At 40.1% G+C, this 22931-nt stretch overlaps 1 protein-coding gene across 9 annotated transcripts in view; it reads right to left on the reverse strand.

The window, feature by feature from the left end:
• Window positions 1-22931, reverse strand: part of Gria2 (glutamate ionotropic receptor AMPA type subunit 2) — a 128135-nt gene that overhangs the window by 22741 nt on the left and 82463 nt on the right. For all 9 annotated transcript variants that reach the window (XR_780981.3, XR_780980.3, XR_780979.3 and 6 more), the window contains exons 6-10: window positions 6310-6477; window positions 5971-6075; window positions 5205-5315; window positions 3467-3673; window positions 2611-2981 (exon numbers count right to left, since the gene is read on the reverse strand). Coding sequence is in view for 6 of the 9 variants with exons in the window: in XM_010627957.3 (XP_010626259.1) it covers window positions 2611-2981; window positions 3467-3673; window positions 5205-5315; window positions 5971-6075; window positions 6310-6477 (962 nt within the window). In the remaining 3 variants the exon portion in view is untranslated. The remainder of the gene's footprint in view (window positions 1-2610; window positions 2982-3466; window positions 3674-5204; window positions 5316-5970; window positions 6076-6309; window positions 6478-22931) is intronic.

The raw sequence follows: 22931 nt of genomic DNA on the forward strand, positions 1-22931 counted from the left end.
AAAAAAAAAAAAAAAAAAAATTGAACTTGTAAATCACTCAAAAGTGAAAAAAATTTAACGAGTTCACTGTGTACTTTTAAATGCTTTAAATTTTAATGTCTCTCAAAGATTTCTGGAGAATTATGCAGAGGAGCAAATTTTATTTAACTTATGGTGATAGACAAAAATAGTGTCTCTAGTAAAAATTAAAAAAAATTATCACATGCATTAAAATATGTAACACTATCTTATCTTTCATTCTTAACCTCTATTATATATTTTAAATGTATCTTTGATATGTATTTAAGTCTTTCAGAGATATTGAGGGGATTGAGGCAAACAGAGGAATAACATAATCTATGGCACACTGCTCTTACAATCTTGTGGTTTTAGGATTTCACAGAACTGTAGCTCATACTCTAAACCTAATTTCAGGGAAATGACCGAGTCCACATATCCAATCGATCATTCTAGACTTCAATTTAAATGTGTGTCATTAACGTTAATAACACAGTCCCATATCATTTATCATAGGACAAGGCACACTTTTTAAAATATTTAAAGAGCACTTCTGAAGTGATCTGTGCATTTCAAGGTTTTAAAAATAATAATCTACTCAACTCTTCAGATATAGAGTGACCAACATTACATTCTAAAATGATGTTTAGTTGTTTAAAAAATCATAAAATTTGTAGTAAATAATATGTAGTAGGTTCAATTTTTAAATGCATATAGACCAGAAAGAGATAAGTATTTTTTAATATTTTTAAATGAATTTTACTTTTATTTGTATTCTGAGATCATATATAAGCAAAAATAGGCAAAATATCTTATGAAAAAAATCATATGAATAAAGGTTATTACGTGAAAAATTATAATGGGTCATGACTCACAAAAGAAATCAAACACACACACACACACAAAACCTATCTAGAAGCAGGTTTGGTGAAAAGGAGGAGATGTCTGTATGTTGAAGTGGACCCTGGGACATTATTATTCTGTGCCCAGCCACCAGCCCGTGGTACCCACACCACCACCTGCAGTGCAAGGAAGCGCGGTGGGCAGGGCGGAGGACCCAGAGGCCCAGGCATGGGAACACAGGCGTTCTGCCCTACTTCCTAACAAGCCCTGTGCACTCTCCTGCCTCCCCAAAGAGGGCACAGGTTGTGTCCCTTGGCACAATCGCTTCACGTCCCAGAGCCAGGCCACACACTTCAGAGGCCTTGGTACTGCAGGCCAAACACTTCTTTAGAAGTTTACTGACCAGAGTGTCCTCTGAGATCTCAATGTGATTAGTTTCCTCCCTTTGTTATTAAAAATGTCTCTTCATGCATTTTTCCTAGATCAACTAAATGTAGACATGAATCTGTAAATCCTCCGTATTTTGTCAGAAATACTATACATGGATAGGCACGTAGTCCCTCTCACATACACACACCCCCTGGCATGCAAATGTCCCTGGTACGGGATATTTTTCTTTCAGTGCTGTCCCGCAGAACAGCCACAAAAAACAAAGATGTTTTAAAGTTCTATATAATTCACAGAAATGCGATCCTAAAAGAATCACTAATGCAAGTGTTCCTATTAGAGAAGTGTCAAGTTCTGCCTACACATTGCCTTCATTCTCTGGGATACACTAAAGAGACTGTAAAATATATACATATGTTCAGCTTCTCATACAATTTTTTTAAATTAATCAATCAATCATAATGTACAAAAGTGTTCAAGAACTAAGAATTTAATGAACTGGGTCAGAAAGGCACCAGCACCATCAGTTAACACTTAGAATTAAAGGAGAACAGTGCAGCCCAAATTAAAATGTGTCGGTAATGACAAGTCCAATAACCAGTTTGGCTTTAAATGTTGGTTTTCACAATGGAAAAAGTATGATGTATTTCTCTGAAGAGCCACATGTGGTTGTTATTCTCATTCCATTATGTAAGATAAATAAATCAATAGATTTATGAAATAAGGTATTCTAGCACAGTCATCAACATACCCTAAGGAGAACACAGGTGTTCGAATTTATTCCAGAAAGGTTTGTCTACACTATTCTATATGCCAAGGCTTTTGGAATGAATCTTTCACCCTTTTTTTATATTTCCAGATATTTATAAAATGTTAACCTTTTAAGCAGCAATCTAAGCTCAAACTAAGATGTAAAGTGCCTGCTTCCCACCATTGCCATGAGCTTATGTTAGGAAAACAAGAGAGCTGAGATGCTTGTCGATGAAACCGAGTTTAGCAAGTTGGTGTGGTGAGGGAATGACGTTGCCCATTTTCCCATATACAGGTCTGTGGATCGGCACACAGATGACTGTAAAATGAGAATATGCAGCAAAAACACGGTACCTCTCCAAGAAGGCATGGAATGACAGGATCCTTATGCATTTTATAGCCTCTCCATGGTGTGTACAATTTCACCAGGGAAATACATGACCAATATTCAAAGAACATCGCTCAAATACTTCCCAGGCTTATGCCGAACATAAGTTTGTCCTCTAACAGTCTTAAGTTGCTTGGACAAGCAGTCGGTGGCAGCTGGCAATGTCTCTGGGGTGAATTCATACACACCATGGATATCCACTCGAGACCTAAAATGCACAAAGTCAAAGCAGGTGAGTAACCAACCTTGGCGAAATATCGCATCCTTGCTGCATAAAGGCACCCAAGGAAAACCAGAGACTATTAAAAATCCCAAATTCATTAGTTGATTCACTACTTTGTGTTTCTCTTCCATCTTCAAACTCCTCAGTGTGCCATTCGTAGGGGCTAAATCTGCTGACCAGGAATAAAACTACACTGACCCCAATGTAGGCAAAAACAATGCACATCCAGATCTCATAGGCTAAAGGATCAAGAAATGAAAACACTCCCGGTTTGGATTTCTGGGGCTTCTTGATCATGATAGATATGCCGAGGCTCATGAAGGGCTTGGAGAAGTCAATCACTTCCTCCCTCACGAGGGTGATAGTCAGCGGGGCAATCGCAATATCGGCTTTCTGCAAGACAAACAAAGGGAGTAACAGTCCCTGGAATCACGGCCAGGAAGGAATCATGGTTACATTGTGCGCTCACAGGGGAAGGAAAGGAACTCACAGGTGTGACAGTAATTATTCCCCCCAATAGAAGTCCAGTAAAGAATAAACACTAAAGCAATTTGTTTCCCAAATAACTTCCTTTTTTTTTATCAAATGAGCAGTATAACCAGTTGTCTGAACTCTACTCATCTACACGGCATCTCTGCCTGCACCTTTGCACAATGTATACATGGCCCACACTCTTTCAAGGCAAATGGCACCCCTGGCTCAAGTATCAGTATCCACCCCACTCTCTCAGATGTCCACACAGTAATAAGACAGTATTTCTAGAGTAATGTGGATGGGAACAATCTCAGACACAAATACTTCGAAGGAAATGGTGGTGACCATTCTGTCTACAACAGTTCAAACCAAATGACTTTACCTGTGAGGAGAGCTGTACTTACCCCGTATACCAGTTCTCCAACCATCCCATTCCAAATTTTCGTGTCTGCATCCCTGGCCCCATACTTGCCATCCCCAACAATTGTCAGCTTGTATTTGAACCCACAGTGTTTAGCAATTTCTGCAGCCAGGTCAACACAGTAACCTTCATAGCGCTCGTTGCCTTCAAGCATTTCATGATTTTTCTTCATCATAACATATGGAGATTCCTATGTGGAAAAACAGGACTGCTGCAGATTACAACAGCTCAATTAATTTCACACTCTCATTGAGTCTGACCTCTGGCTTAAGGAATTGCATGTTAGCTAGACGCAAGGTGGAAAAGAGATGGTGGTCATCAGCACAAGAAAAAAGTAAGCATAATACTTCTGAAACAAAGGTCCTCAAATGTCTGTCCTCATATTTTCTTCAGGTGGCTTGTGCCTAGCCATTTCAGAATAAGCAAAATACACAAAAATATCCCAAGTTGTTAGTGTGTTTGCTTACTGTTTGTAATTCCTAGAGCTTAGAGAGAAGAATGCTGCCCAGTATCTATTTACTCAACTCTAGATCTCTCATATCCTTAGCTGAAGTTAAGTCACACTGACCCAAAGAACCAGCATCCACCCAAATCCCTGAATCACTGCAGACCCAAAGATAAATTCCATGTGGAAATCAAGCTCACAGCCTGTGACACCCAGACCAGAAGGGTTATCACCACCACGGCGATGCAGAGATCTACCCCCACTGGCTTCAGGTCTCCCTTCATCTACGAGATGAATATTATGTCAGGACAATGCTACAAGGATACCAAGAGAGGAGCTCTTCGCTATGAACAGAAGATAGAAGAAGCATGACAAAAATAATTCAGGACAATCTAATATTGCCATTGAGAGGCGGCAGACTGAGGATAGCTGCAGTCTCCATGAGACGTTTCCTTTCAATGACACCAGTGATGAGATGAGGGACAGAATCCTCAAATGTCCAGCTTGCACTTATTAAAAGATTTCTCAGTGCCGACTACACGTTATTAATCTAAATCTCTTAATAGGTCATCTACACTCACGGATCATTTTATTACAATAATAAATTTCACAAAGCTATTACCCCAGTGCTAAAATAAAACGAAACACAATAATTTTGTCACGATATCAGATCCTGTGATGAACTCCACTGTCACCACTTCACGCCCACCGCAGCTCACCAGCTCGACTGATGGCTCCCTTCAAGCTAGGCAGACTTTAAACACTAATATTCAGCTCAGTTCTGCACCTTTATCTAATATGCATGTATTTTGTACTGGGCGTCTGTGTTCAAACTAAGGGTACAAAGAAGGGAGTTCATCCTTTTCTCCACGGAATTCACTGTTTTTATAAAGGAGTAGTTAACAGCGTTATGAAGCTACCTAACACAGGTGAAGTTAAAGCTCACCCACAGGTGGGTGGAAGAGGAAGGCAGAGAGCCCAGGGGTGTGAGGAATTCTGTTTACAACCTCTCCAGTCGCTCCCCCAGGAGGCAGCAGGGCCTGAACGCTCTGTTACACTACATTTCCGCCTGGAAGAGGACAACCGACATCTGGAATGCTTCAAGGAGAAACTGCAGAACTCTTTCAGTACACACGCAACAAATGGCTATAACACTGCAGAGTTATCTTGGTATTAATTATCACCATAAAATACAAGCAGTAACTGTCCGTGGGAGAGACTTTAAGGAAAAAAAAAAAAAAAAAGCAGTCCACCAAAAGCAAATGCAGCTACTTACCAAAATCGTGGTCACAACAACGGTTTTGTTCTCCAGCCCAGAGGTGTCGTTTCCAGATGGCAGCTCGGTCAGGGTGACCACCATCTTGTCCACTTCGCTCCAGTATCCAATCTGAAAGAGGACACAGCAGGCAGACATGCACAGGTGCCTTTTCCAGGAGAAACATGCTTAACGATGCTCAAAGCCACATCTGAGTCTCAACTCTCAATACAGTAACTGAGCTTCTAAACAAAAACCTGGCTCTTACATATGTGAACCTGAAAAAATGATACACACCAAGACAAAGCAATTCTTAAAAGGTGCTTGCCTCTGGGAGTCCACCTTTCATCACCTCTGTGAGTAATTTCTCTGAGAGCGATCGCATAGAAATATAAAAGCAATTACAAACACTGACATTTAACTGTAACAGGAAAAGGAAAGTTGTCGGGTGACCAGTTTATGCATATTCGCACCAGCTAAATTTTTGTGTTTTCTGAATGCTAAACAGTCAGTAATGATCTTTTTCTTTTTAATAGAGTCTTTTTCTAGTACAGCGTTCAAAAACTATAGCAGTTTTACTAACAGGTGCCATTTGCAATTACAATTAAACGTTACTTACCAGAAAGGAATAGATTTGGCTCAGAAAAAAATATTTCAAAACTATGTTTTTAGAAGTTGTTCAGCTCTGTGCTTGTGAATGCTCCTCCTGGCTCTTTGGAAATGTGTGGTAACTCAGCTGGCTCACCTCCGAACACGCACAACTGCCGCCCCAGCTCTACAGACTCACCTTTCGGGGCCCACTCGTTTTGAGCTCCATGATGTTAATGGTGTAGTTTATCCTTTTGCCATTCTGGTCAAACTTTATATTTCCTGAGAGACCTTCCACCTGAACCTGTTGAGGAAATGGAAAAGGAACAGGATTACTAATTTACTGCAGTGAGAGACGCGAACTGTCCAGAACACTCTTCCTGAGCTCAGGAAAAGAAAACGGCACTGTTACTGTTTCCCTCGCTCTTCAACATAGCTGTGCGCCTCCAGGAAACAACAACACGGCCTCCATATCTGGCACAGGTATGAACGGGGGACTAACTGGGAGGAAATGTCCGCGCTGTGCTGGGGCACTGACCTGCTTCAGGGCTCTCTCTATTTCCACACCTTGTCCCCAGGGCACCGCCGGGTTTGCCAGGCAGTCTCCTGCATTCCCTCTCCGCGAGATTTCAATTCTCTGCTTCCGCAGGTTGCGGAAGGCTTCGGTCATCACTTGAACGGCATCATACGTGAGGGCAGAAGTGTACTAGAAAGGACCACACATTCTGTAAGACGGCCGAAGGCCCCGGAACTTGCTGCACACCGCCAGTCCACCGGCAGGTGCTTACCACGCAAGGCAGGCGATGCCTTACGGTAAACCCCGAGAATTTAAACATAGCAGGCACATCTAGCAATCCAAGAATCCACGAGAAGGACTATGGAATGCACTTTTAAATTTTTTATATTTTGAGACAGGGTCTTGATTTGTAGTTCAGGCTTGCCTTGAACTATGTAGTCCGGGTCAGCCTCGAACTCTGCGATCCTCCTGCTTCAGCCTCCCAAGTGCTGGGCTAAAGGGTATACACCACCATGCCCAGCTTGGAAGGTACTCTTGACGCTAATCTTTCTTCGTATGTTTATCTGAAACACTGAGGACTGAACCTGGCTTCTCATGCAAACTCCGCAAACTCTCTACAACTGAGCTACATCCCCAGCCACTTTATTTTGCCTAGTTATTTTTATTCTGAGACATCTCAGAAGCTGACCAGGCCGAACTGGAACGCATGCTCTTCCTACCTCAACCTTCGGACCAGGTGAGGTTACATGCATGTACCACCACCAACTTGACTCTAAACATTTTTTATCACGTTAGTATGTCAGCTACTTAAGATGAGGTCTTTCTTTTTCTAATACGTATGTGGATACCTTTCTTCTAATTAGTTTTTTATTAAACCAGCACTCTGTGGCCAGTTTTGGTGTATACGAATTTATGAAATTAACAAGTTAATACTCTTCACTGTCTAATAAAAGAGTCACTGGTGAATGTGGAAAGGGGCAGATTACTTTCAGGATCCTTAGTGTCTAATTAAACCTGGCGATGTCACAACACTGGCCCCAAGCTGAGCCAGCAGATCCAGCAGAACCACAGCTTCACAGTTTCTCTGTGTGCCCTGTTTGCTTCACCAGTCTCAGCTAACCGTGCCCCAAACTCAGGTGTGCAGAATGCGGCGAGGCACCAGAAAGACTCCAGGAAGCAGAGCGAAGAGAAAAACGCTACACTGGTGCCTGCACGGCCAGCGGCTGAATGTGTGTGACTACATGCGGGCCGCGTGTCCAATGGACAATGCTCCATCGCTAATAATCGGCTGCTGTCGGACCTCAATCGCGATTGGCTCACTGGCTCGCGATCTTTGCCAATGAGTAGTTTCCAATCTGAAGGTAAACTGGAAAAAGTTTCATGCTGTAACTGACCCTGAGACACTCCAAATTCTTCACCATAATTCCCAAACAGCAGAAAGTATTCTCAAATAATGCTCTCTGCCTTGCTGGTAAGCAGTTCGCCCATTCTCAAAAACGACTGCTCCGTACCTTTTAAACTCTTTTCTGTGTACTCCCTTCCACACACCTCTATCTCCAACTCCTGCTGATGGTCTTCCTTACACATCATGGGGAAAGAAGCTGCCAAACCAGACTCTGAAACTGTCCTGCCTCCGCCTTGCGAGGGTAGTGGCACTCAGGAGCCTCTTCCAGCCCCGTGTGGATCTCAATACCGAATATGCACTTTCTGCACTCACACCCCAAACCCCTCCTCGGCCTGCTCTCTATCCCTGATGGTCTCCACATCTCCCACCACGAATGAGGAAGGAAATGGGTGAGCAGAGGACAGAAAGACCACTTCTTCACCACATGTCCACGTGTTCTTCAAGTTTCCACCCCAATTTTGTTTCCTTCCCAGGAAAGTTCTTTGGGGAACTTTCTAAATGCGCCCCTTCCCAGCAGCCCTGCTCTCTCCCTTTACGTGTTCTCCTTCAATGTGTGGCTCTGAATGCCATCCGTGACCTCAAACATTCCCTCCTCGGTGCTGCCTCAGCTGTTCAGCCTCCCCACCGTCACTGCCTTTCTGTGACCTGGTTTGTCTGACTCCTGTAACTCTCCTCCCCGGCATAATGTTTACTCCAGGGGAATATTTATTCCACTAGATTCTCACAGCCAAGGGCAGGGATGGGCACAGTGAAGACTGAATAAGAATGACAGAAGAAAGGAAAGGAGGGAGACAAAGGAAAGAAGGATGATCTGAGGTCTTGTTAATGTTCCTACCCTTAGTGACACTCACATTCACTCACTCCAAAAAAAAAAACAAACAACACAAAACAAAGATACATACGCAGATCCTTATAATCTACTACAATGAGATGATTACATGTGAACTGATGACTGTCTTTCAATATGAACGATGTTACAAAATGCCATATAAAAGATAGTCATATGATATAATCTATTGCCTCCATGCAGCCTGAAATTCTACAAGTTTCCATTTTTATGGAGAAATGATAAGGTGAGGTTCATAGTACTCTTTACATTGATTAGTGTAGTTGAATCATTTTTGTCATAAAATGGATAATTTTGACGATAAATTTCAGAGAAAACGACAAAATAATTGAGCACTAGATCCCTGGGAAGATATTTGTGTTTATCTGTACATTTTCTAAATTCTCTTGGGGATTGGTTTCCTGAGATTGAACCCAGGACGTGAAACATGCTAATCATATACTCTACCAAAGAACTATACCTTTGCCCCATCTGAATATTTTCTAAAATTTCTCCTCAGATCTGACCAATTAAAATTCCTTCCCCTGTGCTACCATATCACTGCAGACCCATGTGTAAATCTGTCCCATGCCCTTGATTTTCAAATGGAATGTCTACACATTTCCTGAATATGTATCAGACACTTCTTGATATCTTCTCCCAAATCATTTCACTGAGAATCCTACATACCTCAAACCAAACAGATCTAAAAACAAACAAACAAACAAACAAACCCATTCCTCATTTCTGTCTTTACTTTTGAAACTACATCCAAGAAAGCAGGCAAAATATAGCATGTTCCAGACACATTTAGGCAACTTATATTAACTGATCTATTTTTGTTATCCTGGAGGGAAAATACTCATGGATTCATCTTCTTATACAGCGATCAGTTCAATGTCAACTTAACTCTTAAAATAATGTCTAGATCTTGAAATAGAAAATGGAACCTAAATTGAATAAATTGGATGCTAAGAAATACTGCAATTTGACCCTCTGGTGCACCTGCCCCTTTGGCCCAGCCACACTGATACCAACACAGTGGTGTCTGTGCCCCCCAATCCCCTATGAACAAGAGAAAGAAGGCCTCTCTGAGGCTCCTCGATGAAAACTGAAGCCCAATGGAAAAGTGAAGAAAATCCCTGTGTTAAAGACTCACCAGACCACCATAGTTGGTAAACTGGAGGGACCAGCACCTCAATCGGAACCTGGTCTAACTTCAGGGGAAAGACAGAACCTGCTGTAGAACCTCACAGACTTCAACCCACACAAAGACAGAGATCTCAGCTTGGGCGTTGGAGCCAGAAATCAGCCTGAACCTTGGGGGACAGCTGCTGGATCGCTGAGACTAATTAACTTAGACCTGCACACTCCTGCCACGCTGTCTACTGTGTCAACAGAGGCACACCCTGAAGGAGGCCCTCTATTTCTAATTGTATTTTTTATTTTTAAAGTAATATTTTTCACTTATCTTTAATAATTAAAAAATATTTTATCTGTTTTCTCAAATATTTTTCCTTTTTTTATCTTCTTTTTCTTATCTTCTTTTTTTTCTCTCTCTCTCACACTTTCTTGCACCTTGATCTTCATTTCTCTCCCTTTTTGTTCCTATTGCTATCCTAATTCAAATTCATTTTCTTTTCTTCTCTTTTTCCTTCTCTCAATTGCTATCAGTTTTAAAAGAAAGTGATTACAGTCTCTAGCCTCCCTATTGCTATTAGTTTGTTCTGTACTTAGGAATATTTTGTTCTGTCTTCTCTTCTCTCCAACAGCTCCCTAGAGTCTGTGTGATCTTCTTGTGTCCTCTGACTTCACTTCTAACCTTTCTCTATCCTATCTATCCCTCCCACTCCAACTCCTTCTAAGTCCCCAACCTAAAGAGTAAAGTTGCTATACTGAAGAGTTTATTCACTATAAACATATTTGGGGCTGGCCCTCAATTTTCATTTAATTCACACAATTAAAAGTGATAGATTAATAACTACTAAAAATTGTCATTTTCTAAGCTGTGCTTGATGCTTTGTGTGGCTGATTTTATCATTGGGCTAAGGTGTTGTGATTGACCTAACCAATTGTCCTTCCTGGTATAATAAAAATGAGACTGCCTCAGCCACATTAGAGACTCAAAACCTAAAGATCAGCTATATCTGGAAGATCAAAGTATTAACCCAGGAATTAAACCAAGGACAGCACCAACAACAAAAATAGAAAACAAAAGACATTTAAACAAAGCACAACCACACACTTCCACCTCACCAAAGGTAAACTCTGGGGAAAATGAGGTGAAAAAGTCTGACAGTCAACCATATGGACACTCTGAACTGATAGCACAGGAAGTAACAAAACATATAAATGAGGCTCTAGAAAAATTCAAAACAAATAATTTCCCAGATAACGAAAGCAATGGTGAAAAGAATGAAAGACATGATCAGAGACTGTAGAACAGGAATAGATTTAAAAAAAAAATACATGAGCTCAGACCATGATGAAAACCATGAATGCCCATCACAGGAAAGAAAGGGAATCCAAGAAACAGATTCAAACAGATGTACAAGAGATTAAAAACTCTATAGAAAGCATTCACAGCAGAATAAACAAATGTGAAGATAGAATTTCAGATATAGAAGATAGGATTGCAGTCAGTGACCATGAAAAGAGAGATCTATTAAAAACAGTAAGGGATCATGAAAAATTGATCCAACAACTCTCAGATGGTGCCAGGAAGATAATATAGGAATGATAGGAATCCATGAAGTAGCAGGAGAAAGTACAAATGACATAAAAAAACTGTTCACAGAATTAATGACAGAAAACTTCCTAAATCGAGAGAAAGAATTTTACATACAGATAAGTGAGGCATATAGGACTCCAAATAGCCATGATCAAAAAAAAAAAAAAATCTGCAGCTAGACATACAATAGTCAAGATTCTGGGAACCCAACAGAAGAACAAAATACTGCAAGCAGTTAGAGCAAAAAAACAAATCATATGCAAAAGAGAGCCCATCAGAATCACAGCAGACTTTTCAACACAAAAACTCAAGTCAAGGAGAGCCTAGGGTGAGGCATTTCAAGTCCTAAAAGAAAACAACCTCCAACCTACACTGATGTATCCTACAAAATTATCTTTCAAACACTTATGGAAAAATAAGATAATTCCACAACAAAGAACACCTGAGAAGTTTCAGGAACACGAAACCTGTACACTAAATGCTTCTATACAATATCGTGGAAGAAGAAAATGAAGACCACAACTCCATAAAGGCCAACAGAGCAAATATACCAGACATGGCAAAAAATCAAAGGGAGAGAGGCAAAAATAAAAAATAAAAGAACCAACAACAGGAAAATAACATGTCAATGAAAAGTCAATACATAGTAGTTATAATCATCAGTGTTAATGGCCTCAATTCACCAATCAAAAGAAATAAGCTAGCCGAATAGATTAAGAAGCAAAATCCAACAATATGCTGTATACAAGAAAACCACTTAATCCATAAAGAAATTCATAGATTGAGAATAAAAGAATGGAAAATAGTTTTCCATGCAATAGGACCCCAGAAAAGAGCAGGGGTAGCTATCTTATTTGCAGTCAGAATAAATTTCAAACTAAAACTAATTAAGAGAGACAAAGAAGTCCACTACATCCTTTTAAGGAAACAATACAATTGTAGTGGGGGACCTCAATACTTACTGACACAAACAGATTATCTAGACAAAAAATCAACAATGAAATACCAGAACTGAACCAAGTCTTTGAACGAATGGAGTTAGTAGATGTCTACAGAGTGTTTCACCCCACAAAATCAGTATATACATTATTTTCGGCTGAATACTGGTCATTCTCCAAATTAGACCACATGCTAGCCCATAGAATATGCTTAAGTAAATGCAAAGAAACTGAAGTTATCCCCTGTATATTATCAGGCCATAGTGAATTAAATTGGAGATCGATAGCATGTGAAACAGCAAGAACTTCACAAACACATGGAAATTAAATAACACCCTCCAGAATAACTACTGGGTCTTGGAGAAAATTAAGGAAGAAATTAGACAGTTTGTATAACTAAATGATACTGCCATGATGACATACAGGAATGTAGGGGACACAATGAAAACAGTTCTATGAGCGAAATTCATTAGCAGTAAATGCCCATATTAGGAAAAGAGAGCAAGCTCAAATAAACAACCTAATGCTTAATCTTAAGCTCCTAGAAAAAGAGCAAGATAAACCAAAAGCTCGTATAAAGGGAGAAATTATGAAGATTAGAACAGAAACTAATGCAATGAATACTAAGAGAACTATATCAAAAAATCAATTGAAGAGTTGGTCTTTTGAAAGAAGAAAATCGATAAACTATTAGCCAACCTTATCAAAAATAAAAAAAAGGAAAGAAAAGGCTCAAATTCATGCAATTAGGAATGAAAAAGGTGAATCACAACAGATCCACCAGAAATCCAGAAGATTATCAATACCTACTTTGAAAACCTGTATTCTAGTAACATGGAAAATACAGAAGAAATGGACAGATTCCTAGATACATATGAACTTCCAAAGTTGAACAGAGAAGACAGAAAAAGTCTAAGCATCCCAATTAACATTCAGTGAAATTCAAAGTGTTATTAAAACATTACCAACAAAGAAAAGCCCAGGTCCTGATGGCTTCACTGCTGAATTCTATAAAACATTTAGAGAACTACCACCACTACTCTTTAAACTCTTCAATGAAATTGAAAGGGAAGCAACACTTCCAAATTCATTCCTGGAAGCAAGTGTTACTTTGATTCCAAAACCAGGGAAAGACCCAACCCAAAAAGAGAACTACAGGCCAATCTTCCTAATGAACATAGATACAAAAATCCTCAATAAGATACTGGTAAAAAGAGTATGGAACACATTATCAAGAAGAACATATACCCTGACAAAGTCGGATTTATCCCAGGGATGCAAGGATGGTTCAACATACATAAATCAATGAATGTAATACACTATAGCAGTAGAGTCAAGGACAAAAACCATATGATCATCTTGATAGATGCAGAAAAAGCAATTGACAAAATTCAACAGCCATCCATGATATAAAACCTACATAATTGGAAAAGATGGTCTTTATCTTAACCTGATAAAGGTTATCTATGAAAAACCAACAGCCAATATCATACTAAATGGTCAAAAATTAAAAACCTTCATGCTAAAATCAGGAAGACAAGGATGTCCACTATCACCATTCCTGTTCAATATAGTTCTGGAAACATTATCCACAGCAATTAGACAAGAGAAAGAAATAAAAGGAATAAAGATAGGAAAGGAAGAAGTTAAACTGTCACTATTTGCTGATCATATGATACTCTACATAGAAGACCCAAAAAACTCTGCCAAAAGACATCTAGACCTAATTCACAGATTCAGTAGAGTAGCTAGATACAAGGTCAACACTCAAAAATCAACAGCCTTCTTGTATACAAATAGCAGACTCACTGAGAGAGAAATTAGGGAAACAATTCCTTTCACAATAACATGAAAACAAAAAAATGAAATATCTAGGAATCAATCTAACAAAGGAGACAAAAGACCTCTACACTGAAAACTACAGCACTCTGAAAACAGAGACAGAAGAAGGTATAATAAAATGTAAAGACATCCCTTGCTCCTGGGTTAGGAAGAATCAACATAGTGAAAATGGCCATACTTCCAAAACTGCTATACAGATTTAATGCAATTCTGATTGAAATCCCAACAGTATATTTCACATAACTTGAGAAAACAATCCAAAAATTCATTTGGAACCAGAAGAGACCTAGAATAACAAAAGCCATTCTAGGCAACGCAACATTGCAGGGGGTATCACAACCCATAGCTTGAAGCTATACTACAAAGCCACTGTGATAAAAACAGCACGACACTGCCAAAAAAAACAGTCCTGAGGATCAATGGAATAGATTAGAAGTTGCAGAAACAGCACCAGGCATACTCAGCTACCTCATCTTTGACAAAGAAGCCAACCATCCTCACTGGAAGAAAAGTTAGCCTTTTTAACAAATGGTGTTGGAAAAACTGGCTTTCAACTTGCTGAAGATTAAAATTAGATCCCTATCATTCACCATGCACCAAAGTAAAATCCAAATGGATTAAAGATCTAAATATCAAAACAGAAACACCTAACTTACTGGAAAATAAATTAGGCAGAACTCTAAAAGACATTGGCATAGGAAAAGACTTTATGAACAAATCTTCAACAGCACAAGAACCTGCACAAAGAATCAACAACTGGGATCTCATCATTTTAAAAAGGTTTTGCAGTGCAAAAGAAACCACCAACAGAAATAGGAAGAAGATGGCTAAAGGGGAAGTGCAAAGGGGAGGGGAAAGGAAATAAGGGAAAAGAAAAAAATGTGAAAAAATGAAAAAATGGAAACAAATTATGTGTACATAGGGAAGGCTGAAGGGTGTGAATAGAGGGCAGAGGTATGGGGAAAAGATGAGAACCAAGTCACAGCACGTAAAGGTACAAGATCCCATTGATAAATGTAACTATAATGTTTGCTTTAAATGTACCAATAAACAACAGGAGAAAAATTTTTTTCTTATTTTTAGACAGGGCCTTGATAAATTGTTAAATTGCTAAATTGTCCAGGCTAGGCTTGTATTCATTATTCTCCTATCTCAGCTTCCCAGAATGCTGGGATTACAGGTCATTACAGGTCATCATTACTTTCCTTAGAATTGGTTCACTCTTTTGGTTTTAAAAAGCAGATTCTTTGGCTTATAAAGGCCCCCAGAGGAAAAATGACCAATGTATCAGGAGAAGAAAAGAAAGAGTAGATACAAACAAGTGACTAGAAGAGTACCTGCAGAACTCTACTGCTTCTGAAATAAAGTGATCTATTTTTCAGAGTACTTCTAATTATCCTATTGGGCACATGTAGAATTTTAGAGCCTTTCTTTTTCAATGCTTATTTAAAAACTATAAGAAAGCCAGTGCTGTTTTGTGAAGCGTGTACAAATATGGGGGAAGGCTGACCATTTATTTCAGTGAACCTAATTTATTTTTCAAAGAGTGATGAAGTTATTGTAAACATGCTTTACAAACACTAGTTCTGACTATTCTTTTTTGAAAATTTGAGTTGGCAAATACATTTGTGCTCAGATAATCAATTTAATTTTGTAAGTAGTCTAAAGATCACGCTGTACCAGTTTTTGCTCTATAAATTTTATAGTAGTCTTCAGCCAAAAGCAATAAAATCTGACCAAGTCTAACATCATGAAAAAAAAAATACTGCAATATGTGTTAAAAATTGTGATACTAGCTAAAAGCCAAAAATCTTCATTGAATGAGCTTCCTCACATTCCTAGGAGAAATCTAAATGTTTTAGAGGCCTACAACTGTTGGTAGATTACATTTAAAAATAAGATTAGATTAGCTGGAATGAACTGAGCACGTCTAGGTCTGTGTATGATGTTAGCATTATGACTTCAAACACATGCACACCAGGAAGAAAAATCCTTCCAGATGGGTTTATATGCTCAAATCTAATCAAGTCTTCAGCACATTATCATTTTAAATTAAAAGTCACAATCACAGAAGCATTGTTCTGGGCTGAGAGAAATCAACGGCTTGTGCATCCAGAGTTCCTTCTGGTTTATGTTCTGCATATATGGCTCATTTATTTTCCTAAACAAGTATGCTCACATTTCTGATTGGGTACTTAAATATTTCCTTCTTATTCCACCATTCACTAAAGTAGATGTAAATTAATTTGAAGGGAACATCATGGCAATGTAACTAGCTCCTTCTCTGAAAGCAAATGCTTTCTGTCTGCCCTGGTGTTTATGTTCTGTGAAATCCCTCAGCTGAGCTGCAAATTTACATTGCAGTGGGGTGTCACGAAGCTCCGCGATACCATTTCACAATCAGGTTGTTTTTATGGTCCATTTTCCAAATGTGCTTTTGATTCCATTTTAAACATAATTTATTGACTTATTTTTTCAAAAATAATATGCATTTGCCTTTTAAATATGTTTGTTATATCCAAGTCATCACACAAGCCATTCAATAACATGTTAGTGAAATCACTACACCAGAGTATGACATTTCTGACATAAAAAGGAAGGGAGGGTATGGAAAGTTCTGTCTTCAGTTCAATTTTATGAATATCAAAGAGGATAAACAGGCTTCAATATGGAATTTTATGAATTATGATGATGGCATCTTTATCTAAAGATGCCATCCATATCATGATCAAATAAGGAAACTAGTTAAGAAAGTATCAAAATTTACATACAACTAAAGCGTTAAAAAGTTTCCTCTATCAATAGTCACTGTCTAAATTTTCCTTAAAAGTGTTTTGATATCTGATGCTAAATAGAGTGCTTTCTAAACTATATTCAACCAAAGTTATGGATGTCAAAAGTTTTATGGCCCCATGAACTGCACATATTTATTTCTAAGCATAAATTATTTAAATAAAACTACGACATACTAAATTTTATTTTTCTACAGAGTCTCAAAAAATACAACTGTGTTTCTTCACTTTACAAAATAAATATCGACAGGCTCAAAAATGACAAGCTCTAGAAAAAGTAAGTAAATCTGTATGAAAAATTTAGAAATTTTTTTTAAAGATCTCTAACAATTTCGAAAAAATTTTTAAAAAATCCACAGGAGAAAGAAGAGTAGGTAAAAATAGCTTAAAACTTAAAATTATTCGCCTAATTTCAAATGCAGCTGCAGTCTGCCCTCTGGAAAAGAGCTGTCTATGATAAGGTCATCTCTAATTTACTGTAAAGTGTTTTGAACATGTGCCCTTTGAAACTTCACTGCATACAGGCATAACATCTTCTAATAAAACCCCACATCCTGGATGAGTACAGAAGCCCTGAGACATCTTCCAAGGGTGAAATCTGCATCCCACTGGCAAGGAACCAAAATTAACATCGAATATTCTCTATTAATGATGAAAGTAATTTTAACCTATGATGAAGAAAAGTTCTTCACATAAAATTCACATATTGACAACAATTTAGTTTTGTCCTAAATTACTCAGACTGGCTGTTGACCTTGAGAAGCATCTTAGTTAAGGACCAAGCCTGCAGAAACTTGAAATCACACACTTAAATATTCCAATTTTCACATCAAACTAATCAGAGTTGCCCACACAGCAATAGAAACACCCAATGAAGCAAGGTCAGGTTCTGGCTAGGGCACGCTTGAGGGCTTCCCAAGGAGAAGAGCTGCCTAGAGCCACTGCATGCTGAAGGCCAATGTGGCCTGCCGGGCAAGGCGTTTACTCTGTTAGCTGCATCAAACTCTTGCCACCTCCCCCACCACCTCCAAGGAGAAGCCCCTTGGATTTCAGTCTGAGGAAACCTTACCTAAAACCTTATCCAGGGCAACTTAGCTTCAGAACAATGATGTCTACCTGCCCGATATGTGCAAGGTAGAAGAACCACAGGTAATAGAAGAGATTCAGCAAACATCATAAATTCTACTGTCCATTTCATTGAGGGCTTTTACATCTCTTTTAGTTTTTCAGATCATCATGGCCTTAGAGAGCTGGGAGAAATCTCAGTGGTCTACACTTGCTCCTTTTACAAATAAAGAAATGTGAAGACTAAGCCTGAGCCCAGGTGACCGGTGTTGTAATGACAAATGTTAGTGATGCTTTTCAGTGGTGGAATACACCAAAATATATAATTTTATCAGTATCTTTTTTAAACTTATGAGTTGATTTCAATTACATACACACTTTTTAAAAACTACAAAATAAGTATAAAGAACTAAATCTGGTCAAGCTTCAAGGCTGTGGTAGGTAAAATGCTTCAATATTAATAACAGTGCATCAACTGTCATTTTGGTCCATTCAAACATGCCAATTAGTCTTATTAGGCCACCAGGATATTATTTAATCCACAATACTAATTACTGAACTAAAAAAGAGTGTGCTATTTTCAGACAGGTCTACGAATTCTCTTAGGACAGCAATTAGGAAAGTTTGTGTATGTGTGTTAAATCACTTCCTTAGTACAAGGAGATTCTCGTGGGAAAACTATGATTTAAAATGCCACGCAAATGTCAGTCCTGGATTATCGCTGAACTTCCTAACACCAGCAGGACAGAAAAGGCACAGAGGGGGAATAAGGGTCTTCCTGTGTGTCCCATCTTCCAAGTCACGAGAAGCAGATGCACCCCAAAAATTGATCTCAAAATAGCAATGTTTTAAATTCTTTTCAGATAGTGAAAACTCAATTTTATAACTGTCTCTATTTAAAACATTTTCAGGAAATAAAATGCCTACTTTGATGGAACCACATGTAAATCTAAGTGCCGGGAAAGCTTGGGTCAGCTTGCTACAGTCGCTTTACTCTTGAAGTAAAATGACTGACCACTTTTCTGCTACAGCTGAAGAAAAGAACATACCAGATGCTGTGATAGAAATTCAGAACAATTTCCAAATAGTAATGGTAACTCCACATTGAAAATATCAAACTATTGAGAAACAGAAACAAAGTGTCAACCTATATTCTACAGCACACTGCTTTCCTTTCTACAAATGTCTCAAGAGCACCTACTCTGCAAAAGCTAGTGTGTGAGGTCCAGGGCAAGGAAGACACTATCAAGGCACTGTGCCCTTCAGAGTCTTGTTTTTAATCCACACAGAGCTCTCAACTGAGTGGATATCAGCATATTACACTAGTGGTTGTTATTTTTGCAGTTACTACTTTGTTCATAAGTAAGTTAAAACAAATGGTGCGTATGACAGCATGTTTCCCCGCCCTGGTGTCACAGCCTCAATCCAGAGGACCGTCACTCTCAGGGGGACATTTCTTGTGTCCCTACCTCCAGCGGCACTGCCTGCTATCTCCTGTCACCACAGTAATCTCGCTGCGTCTACATCGCGACTGGTGACCTAGCACCGAGAACGAGAATCTCTGCTTCAAGGCACTGCACCCCTTGGGATGCTGAGGTGCAGCCCACGGCCCCACACTCGCCAAGCAAGTGTGGCAAGCGCTCGGCCCCAGAGCCGCACCCCAGCCCTGGTTTCTGCACCCTTCTAAAGCATCAGTCACAGCGTTCCTTTACCACAGCCAGTGCAGGCTTCACCCTACGGGAAGTCCTCCTATCTCCCTGCACTGCAGGTGCTGCCCACCCCACTTCCGGGACCCTGCCCTGCCTGCTCATGTTCACATCTCTTCAGGTCTCAGATTCTGCACCTCCACGGGGCGTTCTTCACAGGGCTCCGTGCTGCTGACAGCGGTAGCTCCGGCTGCCTCCCCTTGTCCACCCTGACGACACCCACGGAGCAGGTGCTGTGCAGTCAGCTCTACTCTGAGGCTGAGGATGTGTCATTAAGCACACAAACAAAAGGGCACCTACTTTCAAGCAGGAGACAACACTGAAATGAAATCAACTGCAGTGCGCCAGGATGGAAAATGGAAGGAGGAAAATGAGGCAGAGAAAGAGCAATGGTTCAGGGACCGCAGTTCTTAATACACAGCCGACCACTGGCCTCTGGGCATTCAAGCAAAGCAGAGACATAAGGAGGACCTGGTCCATCCTGGGAGCCTGCACAGTGACCCCGGGTAGCAAGGTTCCCAAGGTGCAAGAGGAACAGCAAAAAGGCCACGCTTGCAAGAGCAGAGAGCAAGTGAGGGGCTGGAGCTGAGAAATCAGGCTACACGTGACTGGCACAAGAGTACGGAGGGTCCCTTCGAGCCAGCAAGATGACTCTGGCTCTCATGCAAGTGAAACGGAAAGCGTGGAGCAGAATCACGGCACAGTCTCATTTACGTTTTCAAAGGACCACAAGGATGGGAAGGGAGAGAGAGGCAGAAATGTGGGAGGACGGAAATGGGGAGATTACGGCCATCGCGCCGGCAGAGGGGGTGGTGGGTGGATTGGAGTGGGTACAGAGAAGGGGTAGTAAGTCAGTGGAGCTAATAGGATTTCGTGACAGACTGGATGTGGGAGAACAGCAGTCAAGGACATGTTTGAGTTTTGAGTCTAAGTAACAGCTGAAAGACAGCCATCACCGAGAGAAGAAAGACTAGAAAGAACAAGCAATAAGCATCAGGAAATCAGAAGTCCAGTTTTGAGTGTATAGGGGTAAGGTGTCAGTAAGATAATTTCTGTCACTGCTACAAAGTATTTGCTGGCTTCTACCCTGAAGACTTAATTCCTGGAAGAACAGAACTTTGGTTTGCCTTGGACACCTATAATAATGAATACTAAGGCTGAAAATTCAGTAAGTATGTGTTCAGTGGATAACTGAATATTCTGCCAAATCATTAGCATATCAGTGAGACTGAGATTTTAAATCTCAGTACTAGTACTATGATTCTAAGGCAATTTTTTGTACTTATATAAAGATGAAAACTTTAAACATTGTAATTACATTTGCTGCATATTAAATCTTGTTAAATATTAACAGTGATTGAGTGTTCTGTATGTATGTCTGCATACATTTTATTTTAATTAGGAAACTATGGAAGCTGAATTAACTTTTGGGATAGACTAAAAACCTCTGAAAAAATCATGTATTTATAATTCCCACATCTTAATAAAATTTTCAAAGCCTAGTCAAGGAAAGAATTCGATGTAATAAAATGTGTTTTTATAGCTTTTCATGCCTATAGCACTAGTTTTTATTGTAAATCAGTAAAATGTGATTTAAACACCAATGTACCTTAATAGTTAATGACCCAAAAAACATTTCAAAGGAGGTAACCTCATTAGAAACAATCTCATTAGATATTTTGCTAGCTTTCCTTTCATAAAACATATATTGAGAATACATTAATTTTATTTAGAGAATGCTACATAGTCCGCTGTATAGTTTTTCCTTCTCTCTTCTGCGGATAGAAGCAGAAAAACACGAGAGCATTACAGCAGTTTTCACACATCTGCACTTTTTATTTCCATGTCCTGAAAATATGAAATAAATAATTCACCAGCCTTAAATTGCATCTTGTGTGAAGAGCGTGATGCAATCTCATGCAATCTCGCGCCCTGGCCCTGGCTCGCGTATCTGGGCCCCAGCACCCAGCCCACTGGCAGCTCTGCCAGGAGGAGCACTGTAGGAGGAGCCGGGAGTGCGCATGTGCCGGGAGCCTTCACTTCACTTAATAATCACCCGGATGCACCAGCGGTGCTGCTGGCGACTTGGACGAACCCAAGAGAAGCCAGAGAGTACATCTTTTATGTGAAAAGTTCAAAGCTTTTCACTGAATTAGGAAAGAAATCCACTGTCTGCTGAGGTCACAATAGTGATGCCCCGCAGCTTCCTTCCCCTCCTAACACAGAATAGCATCATCTCAAAGTACTGAGAAGAAAAACAGTGATTCCGGTGTAATAAGATACTCTGCAAAATCACACTGTGACAGTTGTTCTGTTGTATTATTAGTTGCTAATCTGTCCCTATGCTTAGTTGCTGAATTAAACTTATCACAAATGTGCAGTACAGGAAAGACAGCCTACTCGTGGGATGGATACTCCTCACAGTTTCAAACATCCACTCGGAGCCTTAGAATGCGTTCCCTGTGGACAGGGACGGGGGCCACTTTAGTTAGAGTGACTGCCTGCACTGCATCTGCTGGCAGCTGAATACCCTCACCTCTTAGAGCCCAATCACATGCTCCTTTCATCTGTTCCAGATATTTAAGAACTTTTGGCTGCTGCCAAATATGTATGGTTCCTCGCATCCGCCATGCTGCTGTCTCACTTGTGTCTCTGCCCACGTTGCTCTTTCCTAAGGACACTCCCACTTCCTTTTTCCAAACCTACTAGGGCCCCGCCACCCCGCAGAGCGCTTTCTTTGACACCCCCACCCACCCCCTGTGCTACCATCTACAGGATGCTCCGCAATCTGCACGCAACATCCCTGGGTCCTGGGAATCAAGCCCAGGGCAGCATCCTCACTGGTCCCGTGCTCTGCCTTTGGGCCGCATCCCTGGCCGCGCATGCTCTACTGCTCATACGTGCAGAGCTATGGGCTTGTCTCTCTTTTAGACTGCAGATTCTGTAGTGCAGGCTTCATATGTTTTCATTTCCTTTCTTGTTTCCACTCAATCCCCGGCTCTCTAGTATATGAGCAGTGTGTGTGTGTGTGTGTGTGTGTGTGTGTGTGTGTGTGTGTGTGTGTGTGTGTGTGTGTTTTAGGATGAACTCCTCACCCCTAAAGATGCATTCTTCCTGGGGATTTTCAGTAATTTTCATAAAGGTTGGATGGCTTCGTAAATGATGCCTCTGTGATGGAAGTAAAAGGATCACAAAATGTTAAAGTTGAAAAGACTTTTACAGTTGGCACACCTACGACGTGGGTGGGGAGAGGTATTAACCTTTATGAGCAGGAAGGCTTTGAATACCAGGAAAACGTTTGTCAAGGTTACTTAATCTGCACATCAGCTCGGGAATCA

This window comes from Fukomys damarensis, unplaced genomic scaffold (assembly GCF_012274545.1).
Source record: "Fukomys damarensis isolate Sample0158 unplaced genomic scaffold, DMR_v1.0_HiC HiC_scaffold_38, whole genome shotgun sequence".
Lineage (NCBI taxonomy): Eukaryota > Metazoa > Chordata > Mammalia > Rodentia > Bathyergidae > Fukomys > Fukomys damarensis.